At 36.8% G+C, this 19021-nt stretch overlaps 1 protein-coding gene across 3 annotated transcripts in view; it reads right to left on the bottom strand.

Annotated features, from left to right (window-relative positions):
* The window catches only part of IP3K2 (Inositol 1,4,5-triphosphate kinase 2), a 233927-nt gene that overhangs the window by 5377 nt on the left and 209529 nt on the right, over positions 1-19021 (bottom strand). For all 3 annotated transcript variants that reach the window (XM_074183204.1, XM_074183203.1, XM_074183205.1), the window contains 3 exons: positions 4895-5071; positions 2666-2869; positions 823-1074 (listed from right to left, as the gene is read on the bottom strand). In XM_074183204.1, the coding sequence (XP_074039305.1) occupies positions 823-1074; positions 2666-2869; positions 4895-5071 (633 nt within the window). The remainder of the gene's footprint in view (positions 1-822; positions 1075-2665; positions 2870-4894; positions 5072-19021) is intronic.

The raw sequence follows: 19021 nt of genomic DNA, 5'->3' as shown, positions 1-19021 counted from the left end.
GGCCTGACACAGAGATGGCCGTAGTTGTTCGAAAAAGATTACTGTATTGAAAAGTACATAATATATAAAGCATATGTTTCAAGTTTGAAGACGCTGCGATGTTTAGTATTCATTTGCCAGACATTAATAGCGAACGTTTTCAGTGAATTTGTGAAAATGGTAAAAATTGGTCATCGTTATGTGGAACTTCTATTTGAAAGGCATCAGTCCAACCAATATAGAAGCTGAACTGAATTCTACTCTGCACTACAGGAAATTGAGTATTTAATGAAGTTTCACAGCAACCAGGCAGAATTTTTGCATTGTTTAATAACCATTGATGGAACATGGCTCCATCACTTTACACACTTCACATGCAAAGTCAAGGCATCGGTTTTTGGGATGCGCGTGGAATAATTTTCATTGACTATCCTGAAAAAGGTGAAACTATCTACCGTGAGTATTATGCGAACTCACTGCATCGGTCGAGTAAAGAAATCAGCATTATTGCAATGACCAAAATTAACGGGAAGTTTGAATTGCTACCTCATGCACCCTATTCGCCAGATTTAGCCCCCTCGGATTATTTTTCATTCCCAAATTTGAAAAAATGGCCCGGTGTCGAAAATTTTCCAACGATGAAGAAGTGTTGTCGGCAGTTAATGGCTATTTTGAGGAGCAAGACAGTTCTCATTATAAAAATGACATCGAAATTATTGCTGTAAAAAGTGTATAGAGTCACAAGGAGATTATGTTGAGAAATAAATAATTTTATTCAAGAATTTTTATGTTTTCTTTGTTGGGTCGCGTACTTCTGGGACCTAAAAAGACATTCAAACTTACAATTGCATGTGGAAAACCTTCAGTAAACTTTTCGAACGCAGCGATAACTTGCTCTTTGGTTTTGGTAGTTTTGAAATCTTTCGTTGAAGTACCATCCGCACTGCGGATTCCTTCTATTCTGAAACCGAGTGTCGCTGTTGAAGAAATGGTTTCCCGCCAAACCATGTACCGCGGCTTCGTTACTCCTTTCATTTTGTGTTCTTCTTCAGTCGGTGCATTCTGGTCAATTTGGCACATTTTCTCGTACATATCCTAGAAACGAACAGCATCAGAAAAACTCCAGAGGCGTATGTCCATAGAGGCTAATGCCCCCGGAACGTAACACCAAACCTAGCATCGAACACTACGTATTTAAATTATTCAACAAATTATCGTCATAAAAATTACGTCAGAGCAAACAATTCGCTCTGACAGCCGATGAATAATAGACAAACTTGATCTTAGATTCATTTCAAAAAATATTAAAAAATATTTTTTTGTTGCGTTGCGTTGTTGTGGCTTTACTGTAATAAGGTGCAATTTTTTAAAATTCTCATCTGAATAAAAGGGAAAACAATTTCTCAACTAACCATTTAAATAATAATAAAATAAAGAAATGTATAAACGAGGATCTTTTAATATTTTTTTCTTGACAATAAAATATTACTTCATTATTATATACCAGACTGTCTGCTTAGTTATTGAAAAATTGCACTTAACGTCAATTATTGCCTTTGTTAGTTGCAAAAACGGCTATATTATAATATTTGTATAATATCACAAGTAGTCTGGAACATCAGTGGAATATTGGAAATTTGTCTGTATTGTACCCGCTTTTATATCAAAACTTTTTATAAAACTTCTCGGTTGAAGCGTTGTTCTTGTTTAATGATTATTATTTTCCATTTTCATCATTTTGAAAAAAAAATCGCTACTTTCATTCAGTAGTTGTAGCCCTCACTGATATGACGAGAGAATATCTGATTAGTTTCAATTATAAAAACTTTTTTTTGGTCTGATTCATGTGGCACACTACTGTCTTGGTTGAATTAAAACCTTCAAATAATCCGATAACAATCCGATTAGAGCTTCAAAATGTAAATTCTCTGAAGCATTAGAATATTGTTACGCATATGAGTCTTTTTTGGCAATTGATATATTTTACATCTTCAATTAACGCTACAAACCCTACAACGTAATTTGTTAGATTGCAAGTGTGAGGATTGAGGGTGGACCAATTTGTCTAAATTTTCAATATCTGCCCCATACTCGTCAATGTCTCTTTCATTCATTGATGTCTGCTTTAATTCACTCCGGTATTACTGTTTCTGGTTTACTATAAACATTCAACTGGTAACTGTAACTAGTCGAAACAACTAGAATGTTCTACCCGTTCGCAATTACTTATACCCATATTTAAAATCATAGCAAGCAAACAGATATCATTTCGCTGTTGATGAGGGCCGTACTCGCCTACTGGCACTATTTGAAATAATATTATACATTAGATTGATTGACAAAGCACAGGGGATGCTATTTGAAATAACACAGTTGAAAGTTTACCATCATGACGTGTTTGAAATTTCTTTGTTATTTAGATATACCTAGAGTATACCTAAGAAGATCTGGCCCGAAATAAATGAGGGTCTGTTTGAAAATCAAGCTTCGTCGTCTACATAGCAAAAAATAACAGTTTTCAGTTTTTTCTATACTTTGAGTAACCTACAGTTCAACAAAGTTTTAAGAAACTTATTTTCCTAATAAACTGATTATCTATTTCTACATTTCCAAATAGTTTATGATAGAAAACTGTAATCGAATGAGTCAAGTAACTAATGGTAACTCTTCAATTTCAGAATCTTACTTTTCTTAATTTGGGCTTTTCTTTCGCTTTTGCTAGTTCTTCTTCCAGATACGTTCTTACTCCAATCTTGCAGTCCATCACGCAGGGAGTTACGAAGTCGCCCAGAAGGTCTTGTAGTTGTATATAGGAACACTCTCCGTCGTCACTAGCTACCAGTCCTTTGTATTCAGGTACATAAGGCCTTAGAACATCTTTCATCAGAATCTGCGAAAAGTACTTGTCAAAACAAACATTTCATCGAATACACTATATCTCTTGAAATGAAAATATGTGTTTCGCTCATAATGGGGGTCATCAAATGATTTCCTAATATTCATAATCTTCACCTGCTTTTAACATGTAATTGCGAATTAGTACGAACAGAGAGCTGTTAGCAATGGAACCTGAAAAGTAGACTTTTCTGAAAGACGGAGACTCAAAATTTATATTCTTCAATACTAATCAAAATATACCAACTGAGGTTGTATGTTGTTGAAAAATTCAATATTATAATATCTTTCAAAACGGCCCATACACTTAAACAAGCTTTTGGCAACGCGAAAGACAAGATGATGCAAAAGGAAAAGTTTTTCAGGAAATAATCTGTGGGGATGTAATAAAAAAATATGTTAGTCAAACTAAGCGGACTATACGCTGCCTATTCAAAAAATAAGGTGAATTTTCATGTTTATCAAAAAAATATTTCCAATCCTGGAAAAAGTTCTGACATGCACTTTCGAGTATGTCCTTAATCTCTCAACGCTTCAGTTTTAATCTTCTCAATTGTCGCAAAACGCCGTTCTTTCATGGGTTTCGTGAATTTTCGTACTAGAAAAAAGTAACATAGGGCCAACTCTGTTGAAAACGGTGGCTGACGGAGGCTCACGGTGATGCGTTTGGTCGAAAGCAATGACGAGTGAGCAGGTGCATTATGGCAAACGCAATGATACCGAACGTTTTCTTCGTATTGTTTCTCGCAAACGGCGCCTAACTGTAAGATAATACTCCTTATTGACCGTACAATCATGTGGCAAGAAGTTCTGATGAATTACGCCACTATAATCGAAGGAAACAGTCAGATAAACTTCGAATTTTAATCGAATTTGGAGTGTTTTTTTGGTCTTGGCTTTCCTGGGTTCTTCCATTGGAACGATGTTATATACCCATGACTTGTCCCTAGTTATGACCCTTTTAAGCAAATCTGGGTCACTGTTGACATCATTCAATAATTCCTGAGCATTGCTCATGCGACGGTTTTCCTGCCACATGCATATGACTTTACACATAGCTGAAGGTCGTGTGCCGTCAGTCAAGGTCAAGGTCGAGTGGTGGGGGAGGTTCTCAAACGGTCTTAGGCCCCTACTCGATACATGCGCAAAATTTCCGAAAAAATTATATGGCATGAACTCAGTGATATGCCGACATCCTCAGCAACTTCTCTAATAATGCCTCGGCGATTCTCTATAACAATTTTCTTCATTTTCCCAACATTTTCATCGGTTGTTGATGTGGTGGGGCGTCCAGGGCGAGCGTCGTCATTCACATCTTCTCGACCGTCTGTGAAAAGCTTGTACCACTTGTAAACATTTTTCTGACTCATAGTACAATAATCGTATTTATTCCATTTTTCACAGAAAACTGACACAAATTCTTTTAGCCACTTTTTTCTATAGAAGAAAAGATACCTTTATGCATCATTATCTACAGAAAGATACCACAATTGAAAAATTAAAGTCACGGAATGTTTATCGAAAATTAATAATACATTTCGACTTTATTTTCGATACCAAGTTTATTAAAATTGGTCAGGATTTTTGTTATTTCACTGAGTATAATATACCTACGACAAATATTTATAAAAAAGTTTCATTAACCAGTATTTGGCTGAACCTTGCTATTTTCCAACTGGTGGAATGGTGATATTGATGTAAGACGATTTTATGGAAGGGTAGTAATGGGGGAAGCTCATTCTATTCTCCATTTTTTTTTCAAGTCAAATTCTAAAATTTCAATCAAATGATGAACATTCAATACTCTACTTGCAGCACTATGACATCATAATATTTGTGATTTTGCTAAGTGAGGTACAAAATCTCAATTTAGCCATCTAATCTAGGGGACCTTATGTCGAGAGTTCAGAAAAATACACGTAAAAGTATTCATACCAGGGTTATCATGAATCTAAATGATTATTATTAAAAACATCAACTAAATTTCATTTTTCACTTGTTCAACATCTTCATACCTCACCTTGAAACATTTTTCTTCTTTCGCGCAAAGTTTTTTCAGGATGGTTCCTTGATCTGGACCGGCCTTGAAGTTTCCTTGATGTCCTGCTAGCTGGACCCAAGGATATCTTTGCTTCTTGTAGGTTTGGAAGAACGGTGTCCATTGCACTATATTCCTCAATTTCCTCCATCCTGATGGCTACAAAAAAAAATAGATTATTCAGGACTGCGCATTTGCCATTTATTTCACGGAAACGTGGTTTGATATGTCATAGATCGAGAAGGCGATATGAGTGAATACATTCTTCAATATACCGGAATATTTACATAATGACTGTTTCATTGGATTATTCTCAAAGATTAAAAACATGATTTACTGGTGCGTTTAGAATACAATGAAGCGAATATTTGCCTTTTACAATTATTTTTACTAATATAAGGTCTTCAAATTTAAATAAAACAAAGTGTATACAGGGTGGGCCATCGAAAACTCGACATGGAGGTTTTGGGTACTAATCTTACAAATCCGAAAAACCGCTCAGACAGGTCGATTTTTATTGGGAGGGGAAACAGTTTTTTCCCATTTACAGATTCGTCACTTCAACCCCAGAGCAGAGGGGTGAACAATCCTTGGAATTTTAATAGGGAATAGGGGGCGAGTCGCACCTCGTTTGAAAGATCTTGGAATTCTCTAAGCAATGGCGTACATTTTTTTAAATTTGCTCGTATTTAAAAGAGTTTTTTCCGATGATTAACTTTTTCAATATTGTTAATAGCAACAAATTGTTATACGCCACTGCTCATATGAAATGTATTTGGAACTCTTTCATTTGTTTCTTACGCTACTTTTTTGATAATTTTTTAGTTTTTCTCTGATAAGAGGACTATTACAAATGAGGAATAACTGAAAATGCTGTTTCTATTTCTCATTTTTATTTTAAAAGTGATATAATAATAATAATAATAATCGTCTTTATTGTTACCCAGCTGTAGTTACATACAAATATTTAAATAAATTAGAGAGCTAGTTGCTGACATAACATAAGTTCAACTTAGTTAGCACAAGTGCTACTGAGTTATTATCATTATCTACATTATTACTAGTAGTGAGTGCAGTAAAGTGTTGCTAAAGAAACAATGGTTTACACAACTGCAGAGAGGGTTGAGTTGATTGAACTGTACTATGGAAATAGACGTTGTGCTGCGAGAGCCGCTGAACCGTTCAATCAACAACATGGAAAGAATGTGTCGCGACAATATGTTTTCGATTTAATTGCAAAATTTCGCGCAACTGGATCTGTAGCAAATAAAAAACAGCAAACCAAACCATCAGGCGACATAAGTGGCAATTCTGGGCCATGTTGAGCTTGACCATACTTTGAGCACAAGAAAGTTAGCATTTGTTTCCGGGGTGTCACGAACTAGCATTCGGCGTATTTTAAAACCCCACAAAATGCATCCTTACAAGATTAAATTAACGCAAGAACTGAATGAAGATGATTTCGGTCGACGCTTGCAATTTTTCGAGTTGGTTAGTGAACGAGCGGTGGAAAATCCACATTTTGTTTTCCACATTTGCTTCGGTGATGAATGTTCTTTTTTTATAAATGCTACAGTTAATCGCCATAATTGTCGCTATTGGGCTGATTCACATCCTTACATTTTTCATGAAGTGCATACTCAACGCCCACAAAAATTAAATGTATGGCTGGAATTTTTGGTAATCGTATTGTTGGCCCTTTGTTTTTAGAAGGCAATTTAACCGGACAAATGTATCTGCAGCTTCTGGAAGATATTATTAATCCCCTTCTCACTGATATTATTGAAAATGACCACAATTATCGGGAGGATCTGTTAATATTTCAACAAGATAAGGCTCCCTCGCATTATGCTCTGCGTGTTCGACAGTATTTAGATGAGTATTTTCCGGATCACTGGATTGGGAGGCGGGACACTATCGAATGGCCACCGCGAACCAGACCTTTCATCGTTAAATTTCATTCTGTGGGGTCATTTGAAGAAGCAGAATGTACTGTACTCCTCCTGCTTCATTCGAAGATTTATGGCAACGAATCACAAATGAATGTCACCATATCACTCCAGAAATGTTCCACGTTTCCAGCAGAATCTCTATTATTGCATGGAAGCTGGAGCTGCCCATTTTGAGCATATGCTAACATGAGAATAAATTAACTAACTTCAACTCTAAATTTAATATGGTTCGTCCAATTAAAAAAAAAATTTACACCGTTGTTTAGAGAATTCCAAGATTTTTCAAATGCGACCCACCGCCAGTTCCCTATTAAAATTCCAAGGGTTGTTCACCCCTCTGCTTCGGGGTTGAAGTGACGACGCTGTAAATGGGGAAAAAAACTGTTCTCCTCCCAATAAAAATCGCCCTGTTTGAGCGTTTTCTAGGATTTGCAAGATTAGTACCCAAAACCTCCATGCCAAGTTTTCGATGGCTCACCATGTATTTATATTGCAACTTCCGAATGAAACTCAGTGCTGTGAAAGTTGAACAGAAAAAAAAAATGGAACGAGAATCATGAAACAATGGCTTTATCCCTATGACTATACTTCTAGTAATCCTTTTGATGTTTTAGTACTTTTGCACCATATTTGTCAGATCAATCTAGCTGGCGATACCAAAATGTCACCGTTCAAGAAGCGCATCACATATGTATTATCTTCGACATTCTCACACAGTCATTATTACAAAACAAATCTGGTTACTTTAAAATTTTCAAATTATTTGTCACTTTGTCTTTGTCACTTTGTCTTTGTCTTGACACTCATTTATATGTTATATAATGTCAAATTGAGATTTAAAATCAACACGAAACTATAGCAAGAAAAAATTCACGGATAATTCATGGGTTCACTTCTTTAGTACTGTTTTATACGATCTAGTACCTTTTTTTTGTTCACCTCCTAGTACGACAAAAGATAAATTGACGAACTGAATGGAGCAGTATTTTTCCCGGATAACGCTAGTTGCAAACACACCGATTTTGGATGGCCGACTTTGTACCGGTCGTACATACTCACCGGTTTTTTACCGACCATTCCAGTCTTGAGCTCGGTGAAATTGTAGTTACTACGCATTAACTTCGTTTTGGTAGTGCGTGCTAATTACGACAACAAAGCAACTGATTGTTTGACCGATAAGAATTCGGTGAGTGTGCAAGCACCCGCTACCAATGAAATATCGGCCTATTTTATACTGGCCGTCCAAAATCGGTGTGTGTGCAACTAGCGTAACGCTAGTTACGCTAGCGCTAGCTAGATTTTGGACGCGGTGTGTGTTATTGGACGGCCAGTATAAAATAGGCCGATATTTCATTGGTAGCGGGTGCTTGCACACTCACCGGATTTTTATCGGTCAAACAATCAGCTGCTTTGTTGTCGTAATTAGCACGCACTACCAAAACGAAGTTAATGCGTAGTAACTACAATCTCACCGAGCATTCGAGACTGGAATGGTCGGTAAAAAACCGGTGAGTATGCAAGAGTGTATTTAGTCATGTACGCCAGTGGACGGCTGCTCACCGGTATTTTACCGGCGACGATCCCCGGTCGGCGTGTGTGCAAGGCCCCGTTCCCACATGTGGTTCGCTATTGGTATTTGGATGACCGGTACAAAGTCGGCCGTCCAAAATCGGTGTGTGTGCAACTGCGTAACGGACGTTATCAAATGAATTAGATGAAATTATAGGCACGATTATTTTTTTTTTCATCAGTGTTTTTCGAAATATTGACCACAACTGATCTGATCTAGCAAATTGCATTTGAGAAATAATTGATAGGAATGTGCGTATTTGTGTTCATTTAAATAATTGAATGTTTGAATAAATTACAAATTGCAACAAGGTTGTTCCGTATGAATAGATACTTTATGACTTGTCATTCGGAAACAGTTGGCTATTATGAGAACCGAATGTAAAAATAATAGCTAGGTTTGAAATGCAAATGTCAGAACAGAGTACGGCAAAAAAAGTAAGGAGGTATGTCATGATTGTGAAAAAGTTTCACTAATTAAAATTCTCCACAATCGTTAGTATACTGTTTTGTTCGGGTGATAAAAAACGAATATTTCACTATCTGGTGTATAACTTTAAAAAACACAATGACTAAAAATAAATGCAAGAATCATTGAAAGCAGCCTAATGAATCTATAAAATCTTATCAGGGGCGGGACTTTGAAGACTACAAACGATCTGGAAATAAAAAAATAACACAAATTATGCATTGACCGAGTTCGATTCCCTGAATGTTGTTAGTTCTGCACATAGATCCAACATTTGTTTCGATAATTGACACTAATTCCTGTATCAGAAGCGCCGGACATGAATGAATCGCTTTTTGTCATCATGCTTGGTGATTTCTTAGGCATAAAGGACCACTTTTGTCCTTAAATGATGGCTTTTTTAGATAACTTAACAGTTTATATCGTAAAAAGAATTGGGAAAGAAGGTTTTCATCTTTCTACTTCTCCATTTTTATGCAAAAACAAGTGGGAATCTTCCTAAAAAAAAAGAAAGCATCTAATTTCAGAATAAACTTTTGACAACGCTGTGTATTTCATGCAAAAAAGTAACTTTCAGTTACAAACTGAAAGAAAGCCCTCTCAAAATAATTAATCCCACATAAACATTGAATTATCTACTTTCACTCATATATTCGAATACGTTGGGTTATTCAAAATGGATATGAAATGGTGATCCTTCGAACATTTATAGACATTGGAGGGGGGGTATTTCTTCACCACGGACTAGGTATTCATGGTCAATCAATAACACATCCAGCGCTCAAAATCAGTTATATATGACGTTGCTGCAGGTTGTTCAAAGTCGAAGAAAAAAAGGCTACAAGTCACCTTGCCAACGCAGTTGAAGTTCCAAAATTTTCTGAATAATGGTTTTTTTACCTGTTTATTCGTTTGAGCCACTTTTACAAATACACTCTCAAAAAACTAGTGTTTATTAGTTGATCCACTTTTACTATGTCAACGACAATGGTGATATTATTCTTTAGGGTCAATAATGAATGTTTTATTCACTGTTTTCTGTGTTTTTTCATGGCGAAGCGTATTCGAAACGGAAATTTTCTTCGCTTGGAGTTTATAAGTTACTCCTCTTTTAAATAGTACAAATAAAATACTGGAGGTTCATGAAGCATGCCTCAAGAAGATAATGTTTTCAAGGTCATAAAATTTCTTGCGGTTATTGGCTCAGGATTTTTCCTGGAAATTGAAATCACGATTTGGTTGAAAAACCCTTCAGCAACAGAAATTCTTGAAAAAATGTATTTTCCATAAAGCAATCTCGAATGCCATGCTTACTGTGGTCACACATTTCAACGGTTTGTTAGATTTGTTGAGGTTTGTACGTCCAGATACGTCTATCGAGAATAGTAAATTCAAATCAAACAGCAAAACGAAGGCTTGTTCACAATCGTTACAAATAAAAAAAAGAGATTATAATTCGATATTGAACGAAAACTTTTTCTCACGTCACAAAACAATCTCAGAAGATCATTATGACTGTCACAATGATCTGATGACGCTAACTTGGTTCAGCGAAACGCCCGTCCGGAGACCGTAATTTTTGTTATCGTGTTGGGAGAGTGTTTTCAATAGACATATACTCGATGAGAAAAATTCGTGGAGTCAACAATTTCTTTGTTCGGAAAATAATAAAAAATTATTTTGCAAGGAACTCATAAAAAAATATCAATTCGTATTATTTTTCCTCATAAACTGCTCTACACATAAAACAAAACTTTTCGTATCTACTTGATAATTAGTTAGCTGAATAGCTTTTCTCTAATAAAATATAGAAGTTTGGAAAAGTAATAAATGAAAATTAAATCCCAAGTTCTGAATATTGCATCATCACGATATCAACATATAACTAGCCAGATATTTCAGGATATCAATACTGTCCTAGGGAGGGGCTCGGTTCCTGCTTTCCTTCACAGTTCGCTCTTTCTGCTATTGGTCGTTTATAAACTAACAAATCATTCAAAACATGAGCTTATATTTCGAATGAATCCACAAGGAAAAAGAAAGCTCCCTCCTTTTTCTCAAAATGGCTTGAAGCTCTTTTCTGATAACGCAATAATTCCGGTTGGCTATGCCCTAGGTTCTACTGAAATAACATATGACTTTTTTGCGATAGATGGAGCCAATTCCGTACTGGAATGCATCACAATGACGAGTAGAGTACTTTATTTTACCATCTTTCACAAGTTGCAAATACAGAAATCCTTGTTCAGAGTTACAAAGATAAAATCATCAACTAAAAAAAAATAAAAGTGAAGAGTGTAGATTAAATAAGACAATAAAAATAAAGGAGTATATGCTGATTAAAAGAACAGATATAAAAATCAATAAAATTGTGATTTAATGAGGTCTTTCACAAATTAAAGACCCATATATGATGGAATCGGCCGATGCTTGATGAAAATCCATAACTAACGTATTCCAAAAACACTTTATTGTGAGATTTTCACTAAATTGTTTTACAAAAACGCAACACGTGTTTCGCCATACAATGGCTTCATCTGGCGTGTCTTTCAACATGAGATGAAGCCATTGTATGGCCAAACACGTGTTGCGTTTTTGTAAAACAATTTAGTGAAAATCTCACAATAAAGTGTTTTTGGAATACGTTAATTAAAGACCCTACCATGCCAATATATTCCTCAATGTTATAAAAACAGTGTTGAAGAAGGAACTGATTGTTACTTGATTTGCATGATTTTCACAGTGTCTGTCATATTTATCAAAGTTTTCGTGAATCTCTAGTAAAACTTCATAGATATTCAATGTTGGAAGTGGCATAATCCGAAGTTGATTAAAAAAAGGACGACAGTGCCTTTTATAACCTGTTTTGGTTATTATTCTTATGGCCTTTTCTGGCACACACAATTCAGAATACCGAATGACATAACTGAGTGAAATATTCCATATTCTCCACATATAGTCATACTTGAAGACTGGCTATAAATCAAATCATCTGAAGAAACAATTCGTTTAGGACGGTATCAAATCTCTATACTGTAGGCTAATGGACTGACACCTATCAGAAAACAACTTTTCCCCTGGCTAATACCACGAAGGGCGTTGTATTATATCCAACAGGTGTCAGTGCAGGATTCTTCATTGAAGTTATTCCTGCATATGCTGTTGGCGATACAGCTGCCACGGTGTAGGGAGTTCATACTGGAATGAACGAATTGTTCCTTCAGATGATTTGAATTAAAGCCAATCTTCAAGTATGATGCCCACTGACTACATGTGAAAAATTTTCTTTCCTTAAACGAGGAAATGGGCAAATTTCGGATATGCGGTTTGTTATCTCGTTCACAGGCAGATGAGGCGATGACAAACCTGTTGTTTATTGTCCGCTTCAGCCTAGTTCAAGAAATGATACTCTGAAGGAATTCGATTTTCAATTATTGAAAATCATCGACTTCATGTTGATGATAGACACTACCTTACACTGACGAGTGGCCAAACAGCCTGAAACCGGTCTGCAAGTGTGTTCCAATAATTGAAAATATATTGCGGCAGTTATATCGTCAAACAGCATATGCAAGAATAACTTCAGTGAAGAAACCTGCACTGACACCTGTCGGATATAATCCAACGCCCTTCGTGGTATTAGCCAGGGGAGTAGTTGTTTTCTGATAGGTGTCAGTATATTAACCTACAGCGTAGGGAGTTGAGACGGGTCTGAATGAATTGTTCTTTTAGATGATTTAATCCATGATAGGCTCTTTTATGCCTCATCAAGCTGATCACATTATGTAATCACACAGCTTTGTTATGATCAGACCCGCCAAATCTATTATTATATAATCGAATATGTCGCGCATAGATAGGTCAGTATGGATGCTGTCACTATCTCTTTTTTTCATCTCAATGAATGAATGATGGTTTTCTAGTAACCAATTTTAAGTCATAGCTGCACAATCCAAAAAATATTCAGACTTCGTGTTGATCTGTAAGTTTAGGCTCAACATCTCTTATTTTGGTAACACATCGTGATTAGTGGCATCGGCTGAATGATATTAACGAACATTTCCGATAACCCAAATATCCAGATTTAACAACAATCGTTTTAGATTTCATAACTTAACATCAATTACAAGAAACAAGCATGGGTTATAGTTTTTCTGAATGAAAATAAATTACCATTCTTATTTCCAAATGCCGTAATCCCATTTGATTTCACCTAAACTTGTTGAGAACTGTATACATATTTCTGAAAAGTCCAGTTTGAATACCCAAACACGGTTCCATATTTTGAAACGAAACTATCCCCACGTGATCCTCATATTTTTTGACGCACAATATTTCTCTGACTTCCTGTACAACGTCCTGTATAGAGATGTTACCGTTCGATCATAATGTATAACTGAGAGCAATTTATCATTCAAATGAGGTAAAATTCAATTGGTGTGTGAAATTTCCAGATACCAGTATCTCGATTGACGTCAACGCATACCAACGGAAATGGGAACGAAACACTCATACGATGTCACCAATATACGAAGTCTGTTCAAAAAATAAGGTAAATGTTCAAATTCCGCAAGCTACGTACATTCGATTAGCGCTTTTTCAATTTTTTTATGTTGGTGCACCCATCTTGAACATGTGTTTAAAGTTCCAGCTGGTTAGCATGTTAGTTTGTTGTGTTAGGCGATTTTCTGCTATCGAAAAAAGCATCACTATTTTCACAGAGGGTCGTGAAGATGTGAATGACGACGCTCCCTCTGGACGCCCCACCACATCAACAACCGATGAAAATGTTATTTTCGACGGAATGGTTACTCCAAAGTAATGGTGGACCAGACTTTGGCATGGAATAGAAGCCACGTGTTTTGACCCACGATTGTTTTGTCGTGAGTATGAATGCTCAATGCACACAAGAATTACAATAACTCTTGTGAAAAAATAGGACGAGAAAAATAACTGGTAAGATGTACTGTAGACAAGACAAGATCCAATTCTTACTGTACTCTAACAGGGTTTGAAACGTAATGAATGATTTCAATGGCAATGTTTCACATCGGTAGTTAGAGAAGGGGTCAGATTCGTCGTTGTAGGGATAGACATAGGTTGGGTAGGTATTAAAGGTTATAATAGCGGACAATTCCCAATATAAGGGATACAAGGAACAATTAAGGAATTTAAAGGTAGCTATTTGTAGTTTACAATATTTACATGGAAATATTGGGGTTGTCTAGGAAAAGATACTCGGGAATATTGAATTTTTTGAGGATAAGTGGATTAGAAAAGACCCGTACATTAGAGAACTAACTGAAAAACCCCGATTAGGAATAATGAAAAATTTAATAACTTAAACAAGATTAGTTAACAATACATAAAATAAAAATAATGCCATACAACAATCTGTTTTGTTGTACAAATTTTAAAGCTGGCAACTCTAGGCTAAACACTAAAAAATTAAGATTCACTTGAAAAACATAATAATTTTGATAGCAAGATGTTGAGACCGAAAACCATCACAACCAGTGCTTGCCTTTCCCTACGTCAGAGAATCGTCGGAAAGGATAAGTAGAATTGGGTCTAGGACCTGCTTCAAATACGGAAACACCATCCGTAGCAGGCCCACGAAAACCAGGCCACCAAACGCGAAGTGCGATTTCAAGAATTGCCGGACACCTTGTGAGTGCGGCAAATCCTATATCGGTGAAACTAAAAGGCCACTGAAAGTTCGCATTCCCAAGGACAAGAGAAATACACAGCAAGGAGAAACTAGCATTTCGGGATTTGCAGATCATGTTTGGACTCATCAACATAACATCAAGTGGTCCCAAGCTGAGATCATCAACAGGGAGGAACACTGGTTTGAGAGGAAGTTCAAAGACGCAGCATATATGTTGTCCAATGACGCATTCAGCCAAGCTAGCATAAATATATGCGGAAAACGGTCAACTCACGCCAAACGGTCATCTCCCGCTGATGTAGCCGGTGAAGCACGGAGAGGGGATAGGTGGAAGCACTCGAATGACTTATAAATAGAGAAACTGCTGAAGATGTCGGATTTTTTGCGAAATTTGAAACACCTTGACTCCAACCAGGGATAACATAGCCGACTGGTACGGGAGGCGATCGAGATCCATAAACACAGGGACGATTTCAACGGAAAAGAGGAAGCTGTGACCCTCAACCGAATATGAAATCCACCTAAGAAGAAGTAAAATTTACCTAATCCAGGTACATGTATCATCATACCAGACTACCTACACGCTTTACGCAGGCATAATACTCAGTTATCGGAGATCAACTCAGGATGTATAAACCTCTGAAGAAGCTAGCACCTCTCGCCAGCGAAACGTCGGAAAGAAACTCCATTTTGTCAAAAATAGCTTAAAATGGTCCACAGCACTCGAGACTGTTCTGGAATGTTTAACAATGACCTGGATATTTCCCCATATTCCATAATGTTCCGGGATGTTCTGGTTTATTGTTGAACGCTGTAGAACCCTCTGAAATGCTCTAGACTCTTCTAGAACTTTCTAGGTCCCATATTTTTAAAAGTAAAAACAGAAATCTTCTTTACGGATGGTAGATAAAGAGCTATCACAGCATCATTTCACAACATTCTAGAATGTATCGAAATGTTGTGGAATCTTTCGAATTCTCCCGACTGTTCTGGAATATTCTGGAATTTTCTAGAGAGCGAAATTTACAGGTAAAAACTGGAAACTTCTTAATGGAAAACTCCTTCATATGTAAGCATACATTTTTTGCTACCCATGTGGAGTCGTTAGTAAATGGTAAGTTAATTCAGAGAGTTATAGTAATGAATTGGATCATAATTTCAAAAAACTTAACATGAAGTAGCTTTAAAGATTGCTTGTTTACTTCAAGCACTTGTTGGGTAACCTGACGAAAGTCTGGATATAGCATGAGAACTATGATTAGCGACAAAGGTACCATAAAAAACAACCCATTGTTCATTTTCATATAATTAACCACTATATGAGGAAATGAACTTTAACCGTTCAAGCCAGTCTCAGATATACCTACACAGTAGGTTGAATGGACTGATGCCTATCAGAAAACAGCTACACCCCTGGCTAATACCACGAACGGCGTTGGAATATATCCGACAGGCGTCAGTGCAGGAATCTTCACAGAAAATTTCCTGCATATGCAATTGGCAATACAACTGAAAGAGTCGACCCTCAATTTCCTGCATTTGCAGGAAGTTCATTTCTTTAGATTTGTTTACTGCCTGTCGTCAAGCATAGCCCACTGACTAATAAGAAAGTTTTTCTTCCTTATTCAGAGGAATCGGACAAATTTCGGATATGTAGTTGGTTAGTGCCTCGTCCACTAGATGGAGTGACATTTTGTTGTTCGTTCCAACTTAGGAAGAGGAATAAAATATTCTGAAAGATTTCCGATTTTCAATAATGGAATAACATTGACTTTAGGTCGATTATGGCCACTATCTTGCACTGACGAGTGGCTAAGGAGCCCGAAACCGGTCTGCAAGTGTGCCCGTTCCAAAATTGAGGGTCGACTCTTTCAGTTGTATTGCCAATTGCATATGCAGGAAATTTTCTGTGAAGATTCCTGCACTGACGCTTGTCGGAAATAATCCAACGCCGTTCGTGGTATTAGCCAGTGGAGTAGTTGTTTTCTGATAGACGTCAGTCCATTCAACCTACTGTATAGGTATATCTATAACGGAATTTTCATTTTCCTGTTGAAGCAGATTCAGGATATATAAAAACAAAAAAAATTGAAACAATGATATGCAGAAGAACGAGCAGAACAATGTTTAGATGGGTAAATTAAAAACCGCTATAAATAAATTACAAACTTCTTTTGACTTCTATTGGACACACATTTCAAGAATACAATTTTATTCTGGAAAATAGATCCATATTTGTGAATGGGTTGAGAATACAACAGAGACATTTTCCACACAATGTTTTTATGTATTAGTTAACTACGAGCTGAGTGCTACGGTTGCAAAAATTAATGACGGTGAATTGTGAGAGTCTTGTCTGTGCAAAGATTTATTTCTCATTACCTTGAAGAAGGTCTTGCACCTACTTCAGTTTCTTATGAGGTAGGTATCGATTTCAAACAGGGTCTATTGACGTCAAAAGTAATAGACAGTACGGCTTTCAACAATCACTGTGACGCAGATGTCTGCTGAGGACTGCATTTTAATGCTAATACAAACAAGTCTTGTGGAATATCAATATTTATTGGCATTGAGAACTTTTGAATATCCTACCATCTTCACTGAAAATTATGACTGAGGTTTCATTCGATTCGGAATGGCTTGTATAGATACTTTTGGAAAAATGTGTTGTTCATTGCAATGAAATTGCGAAATAAACAGATTACTGAAGAGTTTCGTTTTTGGCAAATATTTCGTTGTTTCAAAAGTTTTGTCCGTATTAGGGTCATGTGTTTTTGTAGCTCAATAACTCAATGATTATTTATTCTTCTGTATTCCATCAGTTCGGACTTCCATTGTCTAATATGATATAAATTGATTTGAAATCCCTGAAAATAATTAAAACGATTAACCGAAAATAACATTTTATCAAACAAAAAAATGAAATTACAAAGAAATAACATACAAGCAACAGAAAATAAAATAAAAAATTTAAATATTAATTAAAGCTGAAAATTAAAAAATATTATAAACAAAAAATGAAAAATTAAAATTAAAAGATTCCAAACCAAATTACGTCACGACGTTTCGATTGTTAGTATCCACAATCGTCTTCGGGTGATACCTGGACTTATTCCCTCTTCCCTCTCTCCGCTTCATTGGTTTTAGCGGGAGATGACCGTTTGGCGGGAGTTGCTCGTTTTTCGCTTGATTAGAGGTTTCTATATGTTACGTATTTCTACGCTAGCTTTACTAAATGCGTTGTTAGATAACATTTACGCGGATTCTTTGAATTTTCTCCTAAACCACTGTTCCTCTTTGTGGATGAATTCAGCTTGAGCCCACTTGATATTTTGTTGATGAGTCCAAACATGCTCTGCTATTCCTGATTTGCTGGTTTCTCCTCGCTGTGTGTGTTTCTTGTGCTCAGCAATGCGAACTTTTAATGGCCTCTTAGTTTCACCAATGTATGATTCTCCGCACTCGCATGGTATCCGGTAAAAGCAATTTTCGGAATCGCAGTCCGCGTTTGGTGGCCTGGTTTTCGTGAGGCTGCTACGGATAGTGTTCCCAGATCTGAAGCAGGTCCTGATGTTTTACTTGGACCCAATCCTTCTTATCCTTTCCGATAATCCTCTGATGTAGGGAAGTACAAGTACTGGTTGTGACGGCTTCTCTTCCTTGTGGAGCTCTTGCTGTCTTCTAGCTGAAGCCTGTTCTACAATCACTCTGAAGTAACCATTCCGTTGAAGGTCATTTTTGATGATGCCTAATTCCTTTTCGAGACCTTCCTTTGTATTACAGAGCCCGAAGGAACGGTCTAGTAGAGTCTTGATGATTCCTCTCTTAGTCGATTGATGGTGGTTGGATTTCGGGTTCAGATACTGTCCTGTGTGAGTTGGTTTTCGATATACAGATGTTTCTTATTCAGTGTCGGTCCTCTTCACCAATATGACCAAGAAAGGCAATCCGTTGAGGACTTCCTTGGTAGTTTCCTTGGTTTTTCACATTTTTTCTTCAATCGAGGACCGCCTGCCCGGGACTGACGATGCCCAATAGGCTGAAACAGCCTATTGGACATCGTCCAAAAGATAAATAGATAAGAACTATTTTGATCACTCCCATATTGATTTCAATTCAAGAGCCACCGGTAGACAATTGCGTAAAAGCAAGCCAGACATATTTTTTAGCCGAGGCATTCATTCTGTTCTGAGATTTAGGCCGAAAACTAGTTCTTATTCAGGGGTTTCCGCCGAGAACTAAACCCGCTCTACAGTCTCCTCGCAGATCGAGAAAAGACTTAGCGTTAGTTCCTTGAGGTTACCCTTTAATTATTTTCCGTGTTGATGGTGATGGTGGTTGGATTTCGGGTTCAGATACTGTCCTGTGTGAGTTGGTTTTCGATATACAGATGTTTCTTATTCAGTGTCGGTCCTCTTCACCAATATGACCAAGAAAGGCAATCCGTT

The sequence above is a fragment of the Leptinotarsa decemlineata genome, unplaced genomic scaffold, assembly GCF_025532065.1.
Source record: "Leptinotarsa decemlineata unplaced genomic scaffold, Ldec_3_MD MMD2_tig00026336_RagTag_RagTag, whole genome shotgun sequence".
In the NCBI taxonomy this organism is placed as follows: domain Eukaryota; kingdom Metazoa; phylum Arthropoda; class Insecta; order Coleoptera; family Chrysomelidae; genus Leptinotarsa; species Leptinotarsa decemlineata.
Note: the sequence above shows the minus strand (reverse complement) of the source record. Positions and strands in the feature narration are given on the sequence as shown.